Genomic DNA, 20,685 nt, shown 5'->3' with positions numbered 1-20,685 from the left:
ATTAGAGTGTGAGTTTTAACGTCTTTTCTTGCTCCTCCTGTTATTTTATAATAAGTGTGTATTGCAGAAAGTTTCACAGCACTGAGGGAGTGACATCACCAGGAGCAGTTGGAGAGTGAGAGTACACTTTTTGTGAAATATCCTCATAAATCCCATTACTTTGGCCAAATCTAATATTAAAAATCGTATTTTAGTAGGAAATTTCGTTGTGAATCCATTGATACAGGTTTGAAAGTGGTCAGACTTACAGTTTAGACGTCAGAAGCATCTGTTTGACACAAAGTCCATGCCCATAGATTGCCTCCCCATTGGTTTACATTGTAAGGGTGATGTGGCACTACAACTTTCAGGGCTTATAATATCTAAACCATTCAAGTTATTACAAAGTTTTTAACATTCTTTTTTTCAGCACAGTGTCATAAGTCATGTATTAAAGTTTGAAGCTGATACCATTAACGTCCACGGAGGAGATAGCGTTTGTTCAGGGTCCAAAATTGGGTCAAAGTCTTATTTTGAAATTGAGATTGCAGACTTCCTGTTGGATTTAGGTCAGGGATGTCAGCATATGGTTTGTAGGTCTTGATTAGACGAATAATTGAGTTTTGGTTTGATCTCTCTATGACATTCCTACAGGTTGTGGCGGCAATTTTAGTTACATGGGTGGCGCTAGAGAGCACATTTTGGCACTTTAGGGGTTAATTTTTTACATTTTATCAAATTTTTCACCAGACCTGATGTGCATGCCAAATTTGGTGAGTTTTTGAGCATGTTTAGGGGGTCGAATTTAGGGTTTAAGTGGCATAATAATAAAGAAAGAAAGAAAGAAACAAACGCACAAAAAACAATAGGGTCCTTGCCCTTAGGTGAGAACTACTGTTTTACAGTAGTCCCCTACCTTTTGGGCTCGGTCCCTAAAAATGCTTGGAAGACACAGAATCTGGTTACATCTACAGTCTTCTCTTTCAAGCTAAGGTTACATGCAAAATGTGAAAATACCAGCCACCAACAAAATCTCTAATGTCTGATATCTTAAAGGAGATTTCCGGTTTATTTCAACCTGACGAATTTCCCATGACTGTGGCCATTGTTCACTGAATGTGTCATGCCAACTTTTGCACTTACCATCACCAAGATTTAAGGGAAATGAGGACAAAACAATGATAGGTTAGTCAGCAAGAGATAAGCATTTGAAATGATTCATGTGGAAAATCAGGTTTATTTGGAAACCTTTACGAGGCTAGCACAGCTTGCCCCGATATATGTTGTTTTGCACGAGCCCTCGTTTCCCCGAATCTCTATTACAGAGTTTGGGAGTACAAAGTTAGCATGACCCATAGAGCCACAATGGCCACATTTATGGGAAATACATCAGGTTGAAATTTTCCTTTCATTTGATTTGTCCATTCTATCAACCACTGCAACAGGAAACTAATAATTTATGAAAGTAGTGTAAATGTACGATTTACAAAAGACAGTGTCATATCAGTAGAAAAGGTTTTCTCTGATTTAAGATTAAAAGTCAAAGTGCATAATGACCCAGTCAGGGTCAACCAAGCTTTTATCCTAATCTGAATCCCATCAGCTTTCTACACAGCCTCTCCTCCTCTTGATCCACAGCGTATTAACTCCCCAGCATCTCATGTGCACACCTGTCCCTCATGGCCTGCTGCTATGGCAACCAATGTTAATTTTTTCAGACAGCGTGCTGCCAGATTTTCAGCTTCCATCCTCCCTCTCATTTTATGTGAATCCATTACTGCAACAAAGAAAAACACAGTGGTGCACTGACACGCTCAAATAATCCCTACCCCCCCCCCTCCCAGATACACAAACACACACACACCACAAAACATACACTCCAGTCTGAATAGGCACACAAAAACAACACCATGCATTAACACAGTGTACAGCAGTGTATGTACAATAAGGTCTACAGTCATGTACACTCACTAGTACGCAGTTACACAGCAAATGTAAACCAATACACATTTAAAAAGGTCCTTACTTTACTTTATCATCCACACAGTAAATTATATTGTGAATTTTGATGTCTTATCAGGGTTTTCTTGAAAATTAGATGATGCATCTCAAGGGGTTTATTTTGCAAACAAACTGGACTTGCACTGCTGGCATATTCACAACCATTCACACTAGAGGTGGGTGGGGAAAAAAAAAAGGATTCACGAAAGAATCTTAATTCTTATCTCCTACAATTCTGAATTGATTCACCAATATCAAAAATTGATTTTCTAAATGTTAGTTAATAACATGTTGTTGATGGGAAGAAATATGCAGAACTGAAATGTGAAGGGCAGCGCAGCACCTGACAGTCTACAGCACACACACGCTACAGTTCATCTTATAGTTCACCTTCAAAATAAGTCAAGCATTTAATGGCTAAATAATTACCCTTGCGAGACGAATGTGAAGTATATTTTAGTCATGTTAGCGGAGCAGCAAATTCCAGCAGTGACAAACTGACCGGCTGACCAACACACACTGCAGCATTAAAACAACTTAAACCAACTCTGAGGTGAAGAAAATAACTCGGTGCACAGTCTGTTTCACCTCAAAAACCCTGCGCTCACTCAGCGTCCCTGGAGCTAACCGTGCAGCAGAGAGACTGCTCTCCACGGCAGTAACACAGTGGAGCACTCCACCTCCCCCTCATTTTGTTATTCTCATACAGGAAGGAGACTGTACGATGTTTTGAATGAATTAATTCATCAATTAATGCAGTTAACTTTTTATCTTAAGTGCCAGCTATGTTTCATATTGTATTTCAGTGGACTAAGAACACTGGTGAATGGTTTGGCACACAGTATACTGAAGCAAGAGACTGAAAATAGTGTCCCCCTTTTCTATTCATTCAATCGAGAGTTGGTTTGATTCTGAGTCGAATCAGACACCAAGAATCTGAATCGAATCGATTCATGAGATTCCCAAAGATTCACACTCTTAACTCACACTAAAAAGAAAAAAAAAAAAAAAAAATACTTTTGACTTTCAATTACACAGTAAGTGGTTTAAAAAGCCTCTTGCATGGCAGCGTGCCTTTCACAGCTTCTAGTTCACAAAGCAGCTCGACTGTTCCAGACACAACGTAACACTCTGTCTTTATGGCTGGTTTCACCCCTATAGTGAGTGAATGGGTTTGTGATGCAGGTCCTGACATGTCACATTAACAGCAGAGAGAAAGCTATTAAAAGCTCAAGTGTAAAAAAAAGTCTTTTCTCATCTAATCTAACTATAAGCACAAGAGCATATTTTCTATATGACAGCTGCCTGAAGCCAAGTCTATTTTAAAGTTTTAAATGTACTGTACATCTGTTACCAAAAAAAAAAGAAAAAAGAGGCATGCAGCAGCTGTTCGACAATTTGGCAGCTTAATTTAACTGCCCGCAAAAATGAAAACAAACTTCCCATTGAATTACAGTGTCTGTATAAAAATAACACAAACCATGCATAAAAAAAGTGGATTGTTTACATTTAATATACACACTATTTGCTCTGTAACCAGAGTGGACTCTAGAGGATAAAAGTACTTCAAAAGATGTGCGGACTGGATATCTTGTATTAAAACTGGGGCTGATCTAGGAGAAATTTTGAGGTCCTCGTTTGACTAAAGCTTGTTTGTTAGATTTGGAGAATCTTCTGGTTGACCAACTAGGCAATAAAATATATGAGCGATGAAAAGCAAGTCTCAGAATCTCCATGAGGAATTTGGTTGTGGGGATCAGCATATTGATCAGCGTATTTAGGTTTGATACCCAGTAGGGCTGCAACTGACAATCATTTTCATTATTGATTAATGCACCGATCATTTTCACAATTCAAAATTGGTAAAAAATGCCCATTACATTTTCCTGAAAGACTAAGTGATGTTTTCTAATTGCTTGTTTTGTCCGACCAAAAGTTAAAAATACAATTTTTTGTTCACATCACACAAGATAGAGAAAAGCAGAAAATCTACACAACTAGGAACTAGGGAATGTTTGTCATTTGTGCTTGAAAAAATATTACTAATATCCATTATTTTCACTACTTAGACCAAACACTAAATGCCTTTTTGAGGCAGACTTGGTCTGGTCTAATGTAGGCACTGTCACAATCAGCTTCATGGATAAGAGACCAGCAAACATTCAGATTTTAACATATTATTTTACGTTTTCAGGCTTTCAGGCTGCATAATTCACTTACCTGGAGCAATCAGAGGCTGGGCACTGACAGCTGTAACACTGCGGCTCATGTTAATAGCTCGGACTTCTGTGACTGCTGCGCTGTCCCCCTTCTTCCCTACTTCAGAGGAGCTGTCGGAGGAGCTGGCCTTCCCTCCCGCAGAGGCTTGGGTCCCCTGACTGGGATTCTTGATCAGTGAGGCAGGCTGGATGGGCACAGGGCTCTGCTTCAGGCTCAGAGCCTGCAGAGTCTGAGTCTGAGAGGAGGACGTGGTCGCCCCCTGCTGGCCACGGATGGCCAGATTCTGTACCTGATTCTTGGAGAGAGAGAATGATTATGATTATTAACACAAACAGATGCAAAGAAGTGAATTAAAGGAGCAGATTTTATTAGTTTGTCAGAACTGTGATTATTGCAAAAAAAAAAAAAAAAATTATATAAAGATTTTATTGTTAATATCACAGCAGTAGGTACAATTTCATTCATTGTTTATCTGCTAAATGTGTGAAAAACATTTCCATTACCATTTCACATCCTCTGTAGCAATATTTCCAGTGACTGCAGCAACTTTCTCTAAATCTCCAAATGTTATGCTTACTTCCACATTTGAATTCGCACTTGACTGATGGATTCGGTGCAAGACGTTGATAATAAATTGTAATTTTTTTTTGTAATCTGAATTTTGGAACATGGAACCTACCTGTGAGGAGGCCTGCGTGGAGCTCTCTGACTGGACAGCCGTAACCGTAGCTGTCGGAGTGAAGATGAGCTGTGGGGACAGAGGAACGGCTCTTCCCAGGCTTCTGGCCACTTGTACCAGGTTACTCTGCTGGGCCTAGAGAGCATCACACACACAAAAAATAAAAAATGAGACGTGAATGAAGACGACAATGCCTCTTAGATTGTATTTCTCCTCATATTTCTGTGTAAGAGTTCATACAAATCATATGAACTAATTTAACAGCAGGAGACTATACCAGAAACAAAGGCTGTGACAATCTAAATATGTGACAAACATGTTTTGCTATCTGTCATCACACACATCTGATCATGTTGTGTTATTTGTCATAATGAGGTGGCAGGAACAGTCTGTGTGCCAGCTGCACAACTGACGTCAAATTGGAACCAACAAGTTACCCACAACCAGCTGTACCAAAATAGCACACCAATGAGTATGGGCAACAAAAATGACTTTATGATTTCTTCAGCGACTCAGGTTAAAAACAACTGGACCCTAAACCACAGTGGAAAGAATAACCTCTGACCTCTGAAAATGTTTTCTGAGCATAGTCATCCTGACCACCTACTCTGGTGTCGAGATGAGAATAAAGCACAATATTTACTATGGCAGAGTGAGCATGCACACATAACACACACACACCAAGTCCAAAATACACACTTAAGCCTGAAAGGTGGTTCTCAAATTTTTTCACATCAAGAATCCTTAAACTGACCCCCCTTTGATAAGATTTTGTTTCAGGGTCCCCCATCTGATAAGATTTTTGCTTTTAAATGGTTTATTACAGAAAGTGTATGAAACCCGTGACCAAAATAGTCATACATTCTGTCACTGTGTTACATATGGATGGAATTATAGTGAAATTAAATTATTCCCCTTTTTACGTGGGACCCTATAGAACCCCCTCAAGGATTCCTGAGGGTCCCCAGACCCCACTTTGAGAATCACTGTTCTAGGAGGGAAAAAAAAAATCTGTGCTCGAGCATGTTATTTATTCAAGCAGTACGTGTGTGTGCTTGTGTTTATGCATATATGCACGCTCATGTAAATGTGCCAGTGGCTGTGCTCCTTGTGACTGCAGTCTCACCATCTGTGCGCGCAGGTACATCTGTGCCTGGCTGGCCGTGAGAGTGGGGCTAGATGGGCTGCCCAGAAGAACAGCCTGCTGGGAAATACTGGTGGGGGTGGAACTAATGCTCTGAGCCCGGCTGATCAGCTGAGCTGCTGCTGGGGAGGTGGTCAGATTGATCTACGGGGAGAAGATGAACAGGATAATTAGGTTATACGCTTGCTCTTCCACTCCTGATATCTCTACACTAATTTCTTCTAAACAATACATGCCAAATATAGAAAACCACAAATTTGTTAAGGAAAACATTATTACAGAATATTTTACAAAAAGGCATTTCAGTCTCTTCAAATGTAAAAGGAGCAGAGTGCATAAGAGCAAAGCATCTTAGTGCTGAAATCGATGTAGTTCCATGTTAATCTAATGGATAAAGATAACTTAAACTTCAAGAGGCTTTTAGGAGTCAGGCCTGACATTCAAAACTGCACTTACTGTAGCCTGAGTGGATCCAGTTTGCTGAGATGAAGTGCCATTCTGTGAAGAGCTTTGCCGACCAGCTGCGATACTGGCCTATCACAAGGCAGGAGAGAGGCGAGACATGAGAAATGTACAATTTCCTGAAACATGTCTTGCAGCAGGTCAACAATAACAGCATTAGTAATCATCTGTACACTGTGAGAATGATTCTTTGGTGTGATGACTGTGGGCTGACCTGCTGTACAGCAGCCAGGCTCTGAAGCTGAGCGGTGCTGAGGTTGTGCTGCTGGAGGGCAGCAGTTTGTAACATCAGATGCTGCTGCTGAGCAGCGTACATCTGCTGCAGGTACTGTGCCGCTGTGTTAGGCTGTCTATGTAACGCTTGCTGGAATACCTGCAAATAAGAACAGAAAAAAAAAACAGAGGTGGTTGAGAAATGTAATCCTAGGCTTCCAGTGCGCCCCAAGAGTGTTCATACATTAAATTTAGATGACTCGTGTGTAAAGATTAATTAAAGATAGAGATTTGGCTATATTTTTACACAGCCATAAATCAGGCCCAAATTCTGCATGAAAATTAGGAGAGAAAAATGTATTCATCAAACCTCACTACTCATATTAGAGGGTGATGTGTCCTCTGAAAGTAAAGTCAGAGGAGCTCTAGCATTAGCAAATATGTTAATGTTAATTCCAGTTGGCCCAAACTAATCCTAGTTATTGAAGCCATGTGCGGATTTATTTACTGAAAATGACTGAGGATGACACTGACACCACCCAGTCAGCAGCATTTTAGTGACAATTCATCCTCCTTTGGGACTGGCAAAAATGTTATCCAGCGTATCATGGCCTGTGTTTACTAGTGTTTATGTGGCAGATGGACATTTCTGATGCATCTGAAATACAAAGGTAATTCATTTTAGTCTCATTTGTTCTCATTAAAAAGTAACAACCATTTCCCAACCATGGCTGAATTTAATTGAATTTGAAATGCAGCAAATTGTATCACCACAAATGTATCTGTATCATTTTTGTAACTGTGGGCTGTGTATCTGGAAATCATTTGAGAAAGAAGGATACACGTCACTCATCAACAGTGTTTGAAAATGTCTAAAAGTTTTGATCACTTCAAGCAGACAGAGATGAATAAACCAAGTGTCTAAATCACTGTCAGCAAGAAAAGTCTCAACAATTCCATGACCTAATTATGACAGAGCTAAACCTCTGCCATTGAAAATAACTCTCCTCATTCTTCACCTCTGAAAGCGCCCCCCTGCCTGGTTGCCAAGTAACCAGAGAGGATGTTGACCTGGGGTCCACGGTGTCACAGAAGCATCCGGACCCACACCTCTTGGAATGAGGGTAAAATTAGCAGAGATGCGAAGCATACTTTCATTCAACTCTCGCTGACCATAAATGACCAACAGTCCTTTCTGCTCAGAAGGCTGCTTGGTGACAATAGTGTTTGTCTTTTAAATGTCAGCAGATTGAGTACAAGAAAAGGAGGGCTGAATAGACAAAAACCCTGCTGTCAAAGCATCAGCACTAAAATCTGAGTGGACCTTATTCAGGGAGAGGGTAAGCCTGTGTAGAGGCTAATCCTGGGGTCAGAGGGTCAAGAACACTAAAGCACAGAAAGCATTCCTTCCTTCATCTTGGACAGATCCTGTGAAATTTATTTGAGTTTCCTTTATCAGTGGACCGGTAGATTTATAAAGAACACAAATGCCTCTTATTTCATTCCTTTACTTCTGTTAAAAAAAAAAAATGGATCAAACATAATTTCCAGAGTACATCTAAGGCCTGTATGTGGCTTCATGTTCACCAACAGAGGGCAGTAGAGCAGAGGAATGTAGGCTGAACTTAAGTGCATTTATATTTTACCAACTTAGTAGGTTTGTGGGCATCTGAACATGTCAGCGCATGTCACACACATTACCGCAACTCAGCAATTTTAATCACACAGAAAGGGACTTACCTGCACAGTTTGTCGATCAGGTATCCCACTGTAAACAGATATCTGAGGCACTGCCTGTCTTCCTGTTGTAGTACTACTACTGGAACTACTACTAGTGTTAATACTACTGCTGCTACTACTAGTAGAAGTAGTAGCAGGAGTAGTAGTAGTAGTAGTGTTTGAAGTACTACTGCTGCTGGCAGCTGTGGTGCTGGAGGCGCTGGTGGTGGTGGAGGAGGTGCTGGTCCCAGTATTGCTGGCCGTGGAGGCAGGGCCCCCCGGCTCACTCATGGTGCCCTCTGCTCTTCTCACCTTTGACCCCCGGCTTTTCTGAATGGCTCTCCTGTGCCTGGAAGACAGAAAAAGGAGAGCACATGAGAAAATGTCAACCAACAAAACATCTTTGAGGCAAAACCCAAGAAATTAAAATATTTTATCTAGTTTAGAAAACACAACTGACGAGGAAACGACCGAATTCAGTAGCAGAAACTGAACTCACAGTTTGTATATGACGAAAGATGAACGGTCAACTTCAAGGGAAAGCGAGACTAGTAACCCATATAAAATGTCAAGGAAGAAACGCATACGATCTGATAAAGGAATCATGGGGGAGGGAAAATGAGTATGAGCATGTCAGAGATAAAACATTTGATCATTTCAATCTAATGCTGCACTTTGAATAAGCAAATGCAAAGTCCTTCATAACCTGCAGTGCTTCCACTATATTCATTCTGCAGCAGCACACCACAGCTGCAGAATGAATATAGGGAATAATATATGACGGTGATTATTCTTTCATCAAGTAATCACTATCATAGACACACACAAAGAAATTACTGCTTGCTTTTTGTTGTTGTTGGGTCATTTTTACAGTATGTCATTGTCCTTTCTGTTCTAAAATAGCGATCTGATGCTCTTCTTGTGTTTTTGAAAGCACGATTTGATCACTGTGTATTTATGCATTTATAAACTGAGCTGAATAGGAATTCAGCCTTACTCTTCAGAATATTGTCTACCAGAATGAGTCTATTTATCATGCTCAAATCACACCTTTATTATGCCCAGAGTAATACCATATGACTGCAGACGGCCACATTGGTTGCAAATAAAGTTCCGCATTACGCAAATCTGCAGCAGGACATGAGCATCATCTGGGAAATTAATGATTCTTTTGAAGTCTGTTTTCAGGCACAAAATTCATAACAGAAATACTGAATCTAAATTTAGGAAGCCTGTTCAAAGCTTAACTGTCCCTGCACCGTTCTTCTGATTACAGACGAACTCACTTTTTCGAACACAACACAACCCGTCTGACTTCAGAGCAGATTAAGGCTGGGTAGAAACACACACACAAAAGCTCATGAAATCCACTGAATTTAGTATAAAAAAAGGACGGGTAGCTGGCTGACATTAGTGGCCACCCTAAATTACATCCTAAACACTGGAGCAGTTCACATAAACAACAACACACTCATTCAGCGAAAGTTAATTGGGAGGGGAGCAGTGGCTGTTCCGTTCCCATCCAAACAGCTCAAACCATGAGCCAAACACCACATCATCCACTTTAATATACCAATAGACCTAATTATTGCTCAAACTCCTCTGATTAGAGTCCAATATCCTTCCTACTATGTCAAAACCACATTCATGACATACGGAAGGAGGCCTAGCCTAAACGTCTGTGCATTTTTTCCCAATGTGCTAAATTTTGACATTGAATAAAAGAAACAATCTGAATGATTTGAGTGTATGAATCCTTTTTTTGTACTTTTTTGTGACTCTGACATACAGTATCTCGGACCTCTGAAAGAATTTCTCCTTGAGAGTCATGTACACAAGGGAGAAAGGAACGAACGATTTAAGCCCCTTCCATAAAAGCCTTTTTAAAGGTTGGTCCCCTGGTGCTCTGCTATCCATTAGCACAGGAGGAAAAGGTTCAGAGGTGTCCAGGCGGATGAGATGGAGGAGGCCTCAGCATGACAGGTGATAAGACACGGGAGAGCATGGGAGGAGAGAAAGGTTCCTTCTTTGGTAAAGATTATGTTTTGTTAAAAAAGGATAAGAGGAAAGTTCAGAAGTCTTTGATGAAGCTGAGCTCTAATACAACAAGACGAGAATCCGAAGTCATTAAGAACTTGAGATGCCGGTGTTGTCGAGGAGGGGACTGCTGAGTGTGAGTGTGTGTGTGTGTGTGGTGGGGGATTCAAACAGCATGACAGCTGATGTAACGGAGCTGAAAAGAGAGGCCAAAATGGGGAGGATGGAATTTTTAGCCTTGAGGTTAGAGGTGTGCGCATTAAGTTATAGGGTGGAAAGCTGGAACGGGAAGAGAGCAAGTGAGAACGGGGGGGGAAAGGGGGTGAAGGTTGAGTGAACAGGTTGAGGATTTTAAATGGGTCAGAGTGGGAAGAGGGTGTGATGGAAGTAATTAAATAAGGAGCAATGCTGCCGCCATGCCGCAATTCTTAAGCTATTTCCTCCTCCTCCTCCTCCTCCTCCTCCTCCTCCTCCTCCTCCTCCTCCTCATTATTCGTTTGAGCGGATTAGGGGCCAGCTCTATAGCCCACTTATGCTACAAAGCAGACTCAGAACAAACTGCAATCTTAATAAACCATATGCTATTCCTTTAACCTTCATCCCACCAACATATTTAACATACAAGGACTACTGACCGGGATCCCTGAGGAATCCAAGAATAAACTACTGTTATATCAAAATGTTAACTTATTTCTTCTCAAAACATTATTAGTTATGCAATTAATACAATTTGAAGCTTTAATCCCAAGTACAATCTTCCCACTTCGCCTTCAAAATGCCCCTACCCCCCCGATAGTGTGTGATATTTTAAATTAGGACTCATTGCAAACATGAACTCAATAAATAGTTCCATCTATTAAAACTGCATAGGTGGAATTGGCTGCATTGGACTGGGGTCCCCCAGGACTCCAATACACTGGTATTTTTAAAAAGCACAGAAAACAATGATATGAAGTCATTAGGAACAAATTGATTGACAAAGTCATGAAAACTGGAATTATAGAATAAAGCACCTGTGAGATATGATAAAAAGTATATCTCTGAGGTCTGCGGTTACCCCAGTCAGGAGGATTAAGGTTAAAGCAGAACAGCCCTAAATACAGTCCCAAGACATTTCAGTAAACAATCACTAAACCAGGAAAAGACTGGAATTTGAGTGTGACTTGTGTTTGCAGAACTGTTTGTGCTTTACATGACAACTTCAGATTTATAACAATGACAGAAAACACTCCTGCTAGGCAGTTGGCGCATATATATACTTGTTTCAATTAAACATTTTTGAACATACAAAACAGACCAAACTTAAAAGCATCGGAGCATGAATCTAATGGTGCGTTGCATTAAATCTGAGAATTAAAACTAAACATAGATAGCAAACCTAGACAAAATCACAATGTAAAAAATATAAAAACAAATGTAAATGATAAAATTGGTCAAAACAAAGGAACCATGAGTTAGCATTCAGCAGTGTCTCTTGTGAATTTAAATATATATATTCACGCCTTTGAAAAAGCTGAAATCCAGTCAGACAAAGTGGCTTTCTGGTTGTAAACAAAGCACCAGCATTGCCAAAGCCTGTCTGCTGGCCTGTATGCAGTCATTAGCCTACATCCCAGAGCCTGCTTTCCATTGCTTCCTCGTGTGTGTGGAGAGGGGAGGGAAGGGAATCCCCTCTGGTAATGATGCCTTTGGCCCCTGTCTTTCTGAGAGGAGTCACCCATCCATCAGTGAAGGGGTGCGATAGAAAACACCCCCCCCCCGCTCCAATCCTGAATCCCACTTATACATCTGCAACTACGATCGTGCGTTGAGTTGAGGGAAAAACCTGGTACCCATGACAAGTGGTAAAGCCAATGTGTTTGAGAGCACATCAAAGCAGCCCCGGCAGCCTGTAATACACTGCAAAGAGCCAGTCAAAAATCATAACAACACAATTTCAGCTGTTTGCAACCCTCTCAAGAGGACAAACTGATCTACTCATGCTGGCATTACAAGACCACAAAAACTGACTGTCAGATTTGTGTCTAGAGGATATGCATAGCCTGCAGGAAGATGAGAGCCGTTAAGAGACTGTCAGACAGACTGTCTGTCTCTACAGCGCTTAGATCACAGTCAGGGAAGTGCAGGAGCCTCCATCAGTGTCCATCCTTCAGTCCATGTGTAGGAAAACTATCCTGACCCACATTTAAAAAATACCACAAGAACGCATTTGTCAGCTGCACAAATCGATTGATGTGTGATAATGGCTTTAATAGCCAGAAGATCCACAGAGAAATTTAAGCTTGTGTGTTTGTGTATGTGTGGAGGGGTACTCTGCTGCTGAGACAAAGCCCCCTAACCCTGGTGCTCCTACCTCCTCCGGCCCCCCCAACGCGATGCAGGGGTATGATGCCCCATCCCCTGGGAGCGTGCTGTCCTCCTGCAGGATGTTGCTCCTCTTTGTCTGCCAAACTGAGTGGCTGGCTGGTTGGGTGAGTGAGTGAATGAGTGAGCGTGTGCGAGCGTGTTCCTGTACTATATCAAAACCCCCCAGCCCCTCTTGTCTACCCCCAACACACAGCTAGCTCGTCGTCCCAGCATCAACACCCCTCTCCACCAACCAGGCCGCGGCCTGCCTCCTGATTATGTGGTATCCTAGCGACAGCCAACGGGGTGCCTACGGAATCCCCGTGCAGAGCAGCATGCTGATTGGACAACAGGATCCTCTCTAATGAAGATGATGGTAATGATTTTACTCTGTCTCTCCCCTCCCCCTCTGCTGCTGCTTGAATGCTGATTTTTTTTTTTTTTTTGCGCATGCATAGACCTTCCAACATAAGGTAAGCTGTAATCATCACCTAAATTAATTTTTTTTAAAAAGACAAATCCAAAGTAATGAGGTATTTCATTAAAATGACAGGTCTGCAATTACATATTTTCTATTTTGCTTAGTCTAGGTGGAGTCTAGGTCTAGAAGGCTGAAACTGAAGGCTCCATTTCAGTGTCTCAAATTTGAAGACTGCCGGTCTACAAGATAGCTTTTCAACCATTTATAGGAAGTGCCATTTCCACAAATAACCTGCAGCTCTGAGTGGGCCAATTTTGTATCATAACATTCAGCTAAGGACAGGAGCAGTGACTTATGGCCAGACTGAGCATCTAACCCATTATCTTACTAGCAGGACAGTAATCAACATCAATTTTGAGACATCACTGACACTGAAGCTCGAGGAGGAGAAGAAAGGAATTGTCATCTATCGAAGAAGCATATAACCTAGCAACAGCCTGTTATGTGAGGTAATGGTGGCCTAAATTGTTACGAAAATTATCCTAATCCCGGTGAAGCGGCGCCATTAAAGCGCTAACTAATGATATAAATCAGAATCTATGAGTGACGTGCCAGCCAACTCACAGCAGGAAAGAAACAAACCACCTATTTATAGCAGTCATGGAAATGAAATACAAAACAATAGGGGGAGAAAATTGCAATCCCCTCATAAAAGTGAAATGGGATAGCTTTGCAGTTTAATTCAAACCTCACTTTAATGACAACAGTATTCATTTATGTGAAATAGGGAAGATAAAACCAGAGGATAATGGCATACTTATGGTCTGCCCTGCCACATTAACACGCCACACAAATGTCTGCTTCTATGAAATGCAGCCATTTGAGTCGTTTGCTGGTGCAATGTGGTATTGATTGGGGCCAACCATGCGTAAACCTCATTGATTATTATCTTCTCATTAGCATATAGATTAGCTGGCGGTGCAGCCTGAAACACAAGCCTGGGGGTCTCACGCTAGGCTAACGGAGCTGTGCAGCAGAAGGGGTCAAAAAAAAAAAGAAGGAAAAGGACAGTGATGGGGTAATTCAGTTTGTTATGAGCTGCTTGATGATGTACTTCAACATCTGAAAGACCCTGAACTGTCATGAGATACTAGAATAAACAGCGCGGCCGCGGTGAAGTGAAGCGTAAGGGGTGTTCCAGCAAGGGGCTTTAAAAACAAACAAACCCCACCTTTTGTTCAAAGGGCATTCAAGCTCATTATCAATTTCGAGAACGCTGACGCCTAACAAGCTCTTCGAGGGAGAGCGGTATTAAAATAAATGATCTAGGCTCCATATGAGCTTTGCTTTTAGAGTTCGACATCAAAGACACTGCCAGCCAATGCACTAAAAACTTTGCTCGAAAACATACATCAACTCCGTACTCATTACGGATCCATTTAAGAAGTTTGAAATGAAACAAAAGTCTCTTGACACATTAACTGCTGCAGAATAAACTGTACAGGAAATAACCCTAACTGACTTGTCAAACATTAAAATCTTTTATGACAGCAAATAATTTCTTCCTTTAAAGGGGCTGACTACACTCATTAGATGTGTCTGTCTGTCTTTTTCTGCCTTCAGTTATTTTTCTCTTTTTAAAGGCCGACGTAATATCTCTTATCAATTTCTATGGATAGAATATTCAAGCTGGTTGAAATTAGAGCTGCAACTTCCGATTCATCTGCCAATTATTTATTTGATTGATTGATTGATTGATGATTAATCATCTGGTCTGTAAAATGTTCCCAGAGCCCAGGGTGATGTCTTCAAATGTCTTGTTTTGTTTGACCAATAGTCCAAAACTCACAGATTTAATTTACAATGATATTAAAAAAAAAAAAAAAAAAAAAAAAAAAAAAGAGAATAGCAGCAAATCCTAAATGATAATCTGATGATAAACTGATGATAAATGATAAACCACGTAATGTTTGGAGTTTTTGCTTAAAACTGATTTAAACAATGAGACCATATTCAAAATAGTTGCTGATTAATTGTCTGTCGATCTCTTAATAGATTAATTAACTAATTGTTTCTACTCTAGTTGATTTTTTTTTTTTTACAAAATGTAGATAGTGTAACTAGCAGATTTGTCATTGTTTATTTATTGCAGAAGAGGTGATCCATTAAGTCCTTGAAGGAATGTATGCAATTATTCTGTAATACAATTTATTAGCATAAAAAAAACGACAATAAGACAACATGTTTGTATGATCTTAGGTTCGATTCATTCTAGACCTGAAACAATTAATCCATAAATTTTCATTTGATCAGTTGATAAACAGAGAATTATTCAACAACTATTTTCATAATTGAATAATTGTCATTTATCAATGAAAAATGGCAAATATTCTGGTTCCAGCTCCAATAGAAGCTTCTTCTTCTGTACAGACTTGCTGCTTTCCTCCGTTTTAGATGACAGTACTGTGAATTGAATACCTTTGGCTTTTGGGCTGTTTGTTGGATAAAACAAGAGACTTGACGACATCACCATTGACTCTGGGAAATTGTAATTGGCATTCTTTGCAGTTTCTGAGATGTTATAGACTAAAAATAAATCTACAGATTAATAATGAAAATAATATTAATAATACTAATAATTCATAATCAAATAAATAAATGAATAAATAAATAAATAATGACTGTTATTGTTATTATTATCATTATTATTATTATAATTATCCAACTCCCAAATCTTTTCTTAGCAGAAAGCAATGCATATAACCCACTTTCTGATAGATGAAAGGGCCTGCGCTGTGAATCTGAACGGTACGAGTCAGCATCCACATCCTGCGCGATAAAGCAGCATCTCCTTGGAGGACTCGTTGGTGATGCTGAGGTCATCCCCTGAGGCTGATGATGGTTGATGGGTCTTGTCCAAACAGAGCAAGCAGGGCAATGCCTTTGTTAGAGTGTGTAAGACAGATACCCCCTGATCCCGAGGCCAGATTGGTCGGGTAGCCGTAATTGAGCCATCTGACTCAGATGGACCTTGCCTTATGCAGCTGAGTAGACCAGTACAAAGAGACTCTGGCTGCCTTCCAGGTTAAGTGTGCCGAGCTTGTGTGTGCCATTCCAGCACACGTAGTCTCACGCTGTGATGATACAAAACACTTTCACTTGACGCTGCCCAGAGGACTGCAGTCTTTTTCTGTTCGGCTTCATTTAGTAAGGCCCCGGCCTGTTATGTGCAAATCTCGCCACAAGAATAACAAGAGATGCTAAAAATTGCCTGGACTGTTAATGACTCCCAAAATAAACACAGGAGAAGCAAACAGAAAAGCACTGCGATAGGGCAGGAGACTGACAGAAAAATGAAAGATTCTCACTCTGATCTATAAATACCACAGTTAAATAGTTCTTGCAAAGCTTGCAGATTAGCAACTTGCATCAATCCAGACTGTTTTATCAAAGCAGTCTCTCAGAGACACCAATCTCAGGCGTTTTTCACACCAAGAGGAAAAAAAAATAGGTCAGGTGTGAGATTAGATGAGCTGCAGCACTGAGAAATGTAGTGCTTCACTGCGTTCATCGGAAACAAGCAGTTTAAATTTATATCAATGACACAAGTGGACAAGCCAGTCATTAAAAGTTCCACTAATGCGAAGGAGAACAGAAATGCCTCTGGGTCACAAGAGACACATAACTTTTAAGTAGCTTGGCAAACTTAATTATTATATGCGCAAGGATGCATTTCTTTGCTACCCTTCTATGAACTAGATGATTGGCCCCAAAAATGTTTATAGCACAGGAGTTATCTCATGAGGTTAAAAATGCAAACACTCAATTTCTTTTCCCCTGATAACGAGATCTCTATTCATTTGCATGAATGTTATCTTTATGACAAAAATGCCACATTCTGATAGCGGTATCCTGGTAGAAAAGGTTGGTCACTGCTTAGTATGTTAAAAACAATATTAGTGCTGTTGAAAAGATCAAATTCATCATTAGCAGTGTGTCATGTCAAAACATTAGATAATACTCGTAAGAATCTTAATGTGATAAAAAAAGAAACAAAAAAACTCTGCAGTCAGTCAGAGTCAGGTGGGAATGTAAAAGGAAAAAGTCATTGCACAAGCAGTGGAAAGCAGACAGCGCTGCCAGTCAAATAGCAGGCTGAAGTTAGTTTGATAATCACTGGCTGGACACTCAATACACTGCACTGAAGTTAGTTTAAAGTTCCGTATTGATCAGCTGGACTCAGCTGATTGCTGTCAGTGCAGCAGGTCTGTTTAGATCACAGACTCTGATCAGAGAATTATTTTAAAAATCAGAGCACATAGCAACAGCTCTGCCTCTGTCTGCTCTCCCCAAACAACCTGTGAGGCAAGTGAATGTAATATGGATATAAGATGATGGAGAATCAGGGCCATCTTACATGTAAATCACGTCACAACAAAACACAATAATGTGGCTCCAACTCTTGTGAAATAAACAAATCAGCCTTTTCGTAAGACTCAGATAAATAGCACAGAACAAGTCATTTGAATATAAACTTCCTGCATTAGACCAGGTGTGTGCAATAGGAATACATTTGCAAGTAATTGTCTCTGGCCGATTCTCCTGGGCTCTGAGATCGAAGGTTTAAAAAGGAGTCACTTTATTCCATAATAACAGCATGCAATGCTTTTAAGTGGGTAAAGCAATCATCCCCCGACAATTAACCCCAGTAGCCGTGAGAAAAATCTCTGAGCTTCTCCTCTGAGCCTGTAGCCGCTTTTTCGTTTTGAAATAAGCAAATTACTGAGCATGATCTGACCCTCTTAAGAGTGCAGATAATACAAGGAGAGGTGTGTACCATAGGCACCAATTACAGAGATGCTCTGGAGCTCGGGTAAATCAAACTAAGGGGTGACCATATCAGAAGAATATTAATGTTGTCCAATGAAGATAAATAGTGGATAGGACATGGTGGCAAAGCAGTGCAAGCTAAACCTCCAAATTTCTTGGTGTTGTCCAACCCCTGTACAATTCGACCATTCACTGGTTTCAAGTGCTACAAAGCATGTAATTTTGCATTACTTCATGAACCGCCGCTACTCTATTTCACTCTAGTGAATGCACATTAAAAAAAAGCACACAATAACTTCCAAACCAAGGCCCTTGCAAAGAGAGTTAACTGCCAACTCACTCTGTTCATTAACAACCAGACCTTTTGAAGGATGAAATATCTTTCAATAAAACATAAAAAGAACAGAGATGGAAGCTGTGGTAACTTGCACTGACCTGTCAAGTGACACCAGCAATTCGAGGCAATGAAAAGCGACAATTCTTGTGACTGAGCCTGCAGCTGTAGTGGTTTGTCTGGATCAAATGTGCATTTTGGTCCATTGCATTACTTTGCCACTTATTTAAACAGCTTCTAAAATGTACTGATCTAGCATCCAAGCGTGTTTTGTACAAATATTTGAAGAAACCCAATCAATCTTGATTTTATTTGCACTTCTTTTTTTCCAATTTCTATCTGTATTTATTTGGCTTGGATTTTTGTGATGAAACTGATGACTGTTTTGACTTAGACTGCAGCTTTACATGTAGAGTGATGTTTAGAGCAAGCCATAGTGTAGTGCTGAAATGATTAGTCAATTAATTAATTAGTCAATTGAGAGGACACGACATTGGCTATTTTGGTAATTCAGTGGGGGGTTTTCCCAAGTATTTTTTCAAGCAAAACTGCTCTTAAATACTTCTTAAATATGAGAATTTGCCACTTTTCTATGACATCTATGTTAGTAAACTGAATATCTTTGGGTTTTGGACTATAGAATAGACAAAACAAGCATGCTGAATGTGTTACCTTGTGCTCTGGAAAATAATAACAGGGCATTTTCCACTAATTTATGACTTTTTATAGACAAAATGTACAATCAGTAATGAAAACAATCGTTGTTTGCACCTCTAGTGTATAACGTTACAGTCAATGACACACAACCATGCACTGTGTCTGAACACACATACACGCACACAGTGAAGGGCAGACTTGCTATAGCTGTAGTATTTTTTGACCACACATGGGTCACTGTAAGGCCATGGGCACACTATTCCCGTTCTAGTAGAGGATTATAGCTATCCTTGGTGATGACCTAACGTAACACTTGTCAAAATTACTCCTCCTCTGTGTCAAAGGTCATGACCTATGGGACCCAAGTCCCTCAGGAAAACACCTGGCTAACTTTAGCCAACACTTTAAAAGTGCAGAGTTAATGCAAAAACTAGCAAACCAGCTATAGCCAAAAGCACAGACGTTAAGTTATTGCTTGTGAGAACAGTTCCTGTAAACGTTTTGCTCACACGCTAATATTCATTCATAGCTAAAATCAAAATAATAGCGCGTAATGAATTCCGTTACAACATTTGCTAACATTAACGCCCCTTAGGTTGTTATTCGTCAATCTACTCCTGTTTTCATCAACTAAGTTAGGCCTATATGAGGCTCTGCAGACTAAAGTTAGCCGTTAAACAAACACCAGCGTTAGCACACGAGCTGTTGCCTGCTGCTGTTTTCGGGGCCTGAGTACACGTTAGCTAGTGCGACCGATTAACCTCGCACGTTCCAACACACAAGGTGACTGACACTCGTGCCAACCGTGACACACCGTGCCAAGAGGCGATTTAGTCGTCCACATACCGTTGTCGTAAGCCGTGTAGACTCGCTCCTCTCTATGGCCCTCTCCCTCGCTGTTTTTCCTGATATTCTACACCATTTCTGGATGGTGGCTGTAAAGAGCAGCAGCAGCAAAGCAGAGCAGGGGCGGGTCGAACAAATCTTTTCATTTGCATTCCACACTGGCAACGTGATGCAAATATGACCAATCAGCAGAGAGTATGACATTAGACCCCACCCCCTCTTGTCTCTTGTTCCACGCGCCTGTCAAGTCCGCGACCGCTGTCTTGATCGCCATGGTAACAACAAGGATTTTTAACCCTTGCACTGGATTCGGTTGTCCAGATGGTAACCCTAGATTTGCGAAACTCTCGCGATATTCGTAAGGCAGTTGTAACTTTCAAGTGATCCTTTTAACCTAAAACATGATCCTTCCCTAACCCTAACCAAGTGGTGTATGTGCCTGAACCGAACCAGACCTTAACCACAGCGTTATCACATCATAAAACAGCGAGACAATATTTTTTTGAGTCGAAGAGAGTTTCCCAAATCTAGGGTTACCATTTAGTATTATCTTTGTGCTGTAGGTACCATAAACAGTGGTTCTCAAACTGCGGGTCACGGACGTCCCGTTGATCCTTGATGGTCTTACGGGAGGGCCAGAGATAATAAATAAAAGTAAAGATAATGTGACACTTTATTGCCCCACTTGAAAACTGCCTTTGTACATGTCTACTCCAGGGAGGTCAGAGGTCAGGATCAACACCCCTGGAGCTGGTAAAGAGTTTTGTTCAAGGGCACTTCTGCAGGTCAGATGTTTG

At 40.6% G+C, this 20,685-nt stretch overlaps 1 protein-coding gene across 2 annotated transcripts in view; it reads right to left on the bottom strand.

The window, feature by feature from the left end:
• phc2b (polyhomeotic homolog 2b (Drosophila)) overlaps window positions 1-20,035 on the bottom strand; it is a 37,845-nt gene extending 17,810 nt beyond the window's left edge. The window contains exons 1-7 of one of the 2 annotated variants that reach the window (XM_067586580.1): window positions 19,889-20,035; window positions 8,439-8,766; window positions 6,700-6,858; window positions 6,480-6,557; window positions 6,006-6,167; window positions 4,880-5,014; window positions 4,201-4,495 (exon numbers count right to left, since the gene is read on the bottom strand). In XM_067586580.1, coding sequence (XP_067442681.1) covers window positions 4,201-4,495; window positions 4,880-5,014; window positions 6,006-6,167; window positions 6,480-6,557; window positions 6,700-6,858; window positions 8,439-8,708 — 1,099 coding nt within the window. In that variant the 5' untranslated portion in view covers window positions 8,709-8,766; window positions 19,889-20,035. Of the gene's footprint in view, window positions 1-4,200; window positions 4,496-4,879; window positions 5,015-6,005; window positions 6,168-6,479; window positions 6,558-6,699; window positions 6,859-8,438; window positions 8,767-12,807; window positions 13,852-19,888 lie in introns of those variants that run through there. The other variant, XM_067586579.1, reaches the window with a different exon arrangement.
• Window positions 20,036-20,685: the final 650 nt, after the last annotated feature.

This window comes from Thunnus thynnus, chromosome 4 (genome assembly GCF_963924715.1).
Source record: "Thunnus thynnus chromosome 4, fThuThy2.1, whole genome shotgun sequence".
NCBI lineage: Eukaryota > Metazoa > Chordata > Actinopteri > Scombriformes > Scombridae > Thunnus > Thunnus thynnus.
The sequence above is the reverse complement of the archived record's forward strand: the minus strand, read 5'-3'. Positions and strand labels throughout refer to the sequence as shown.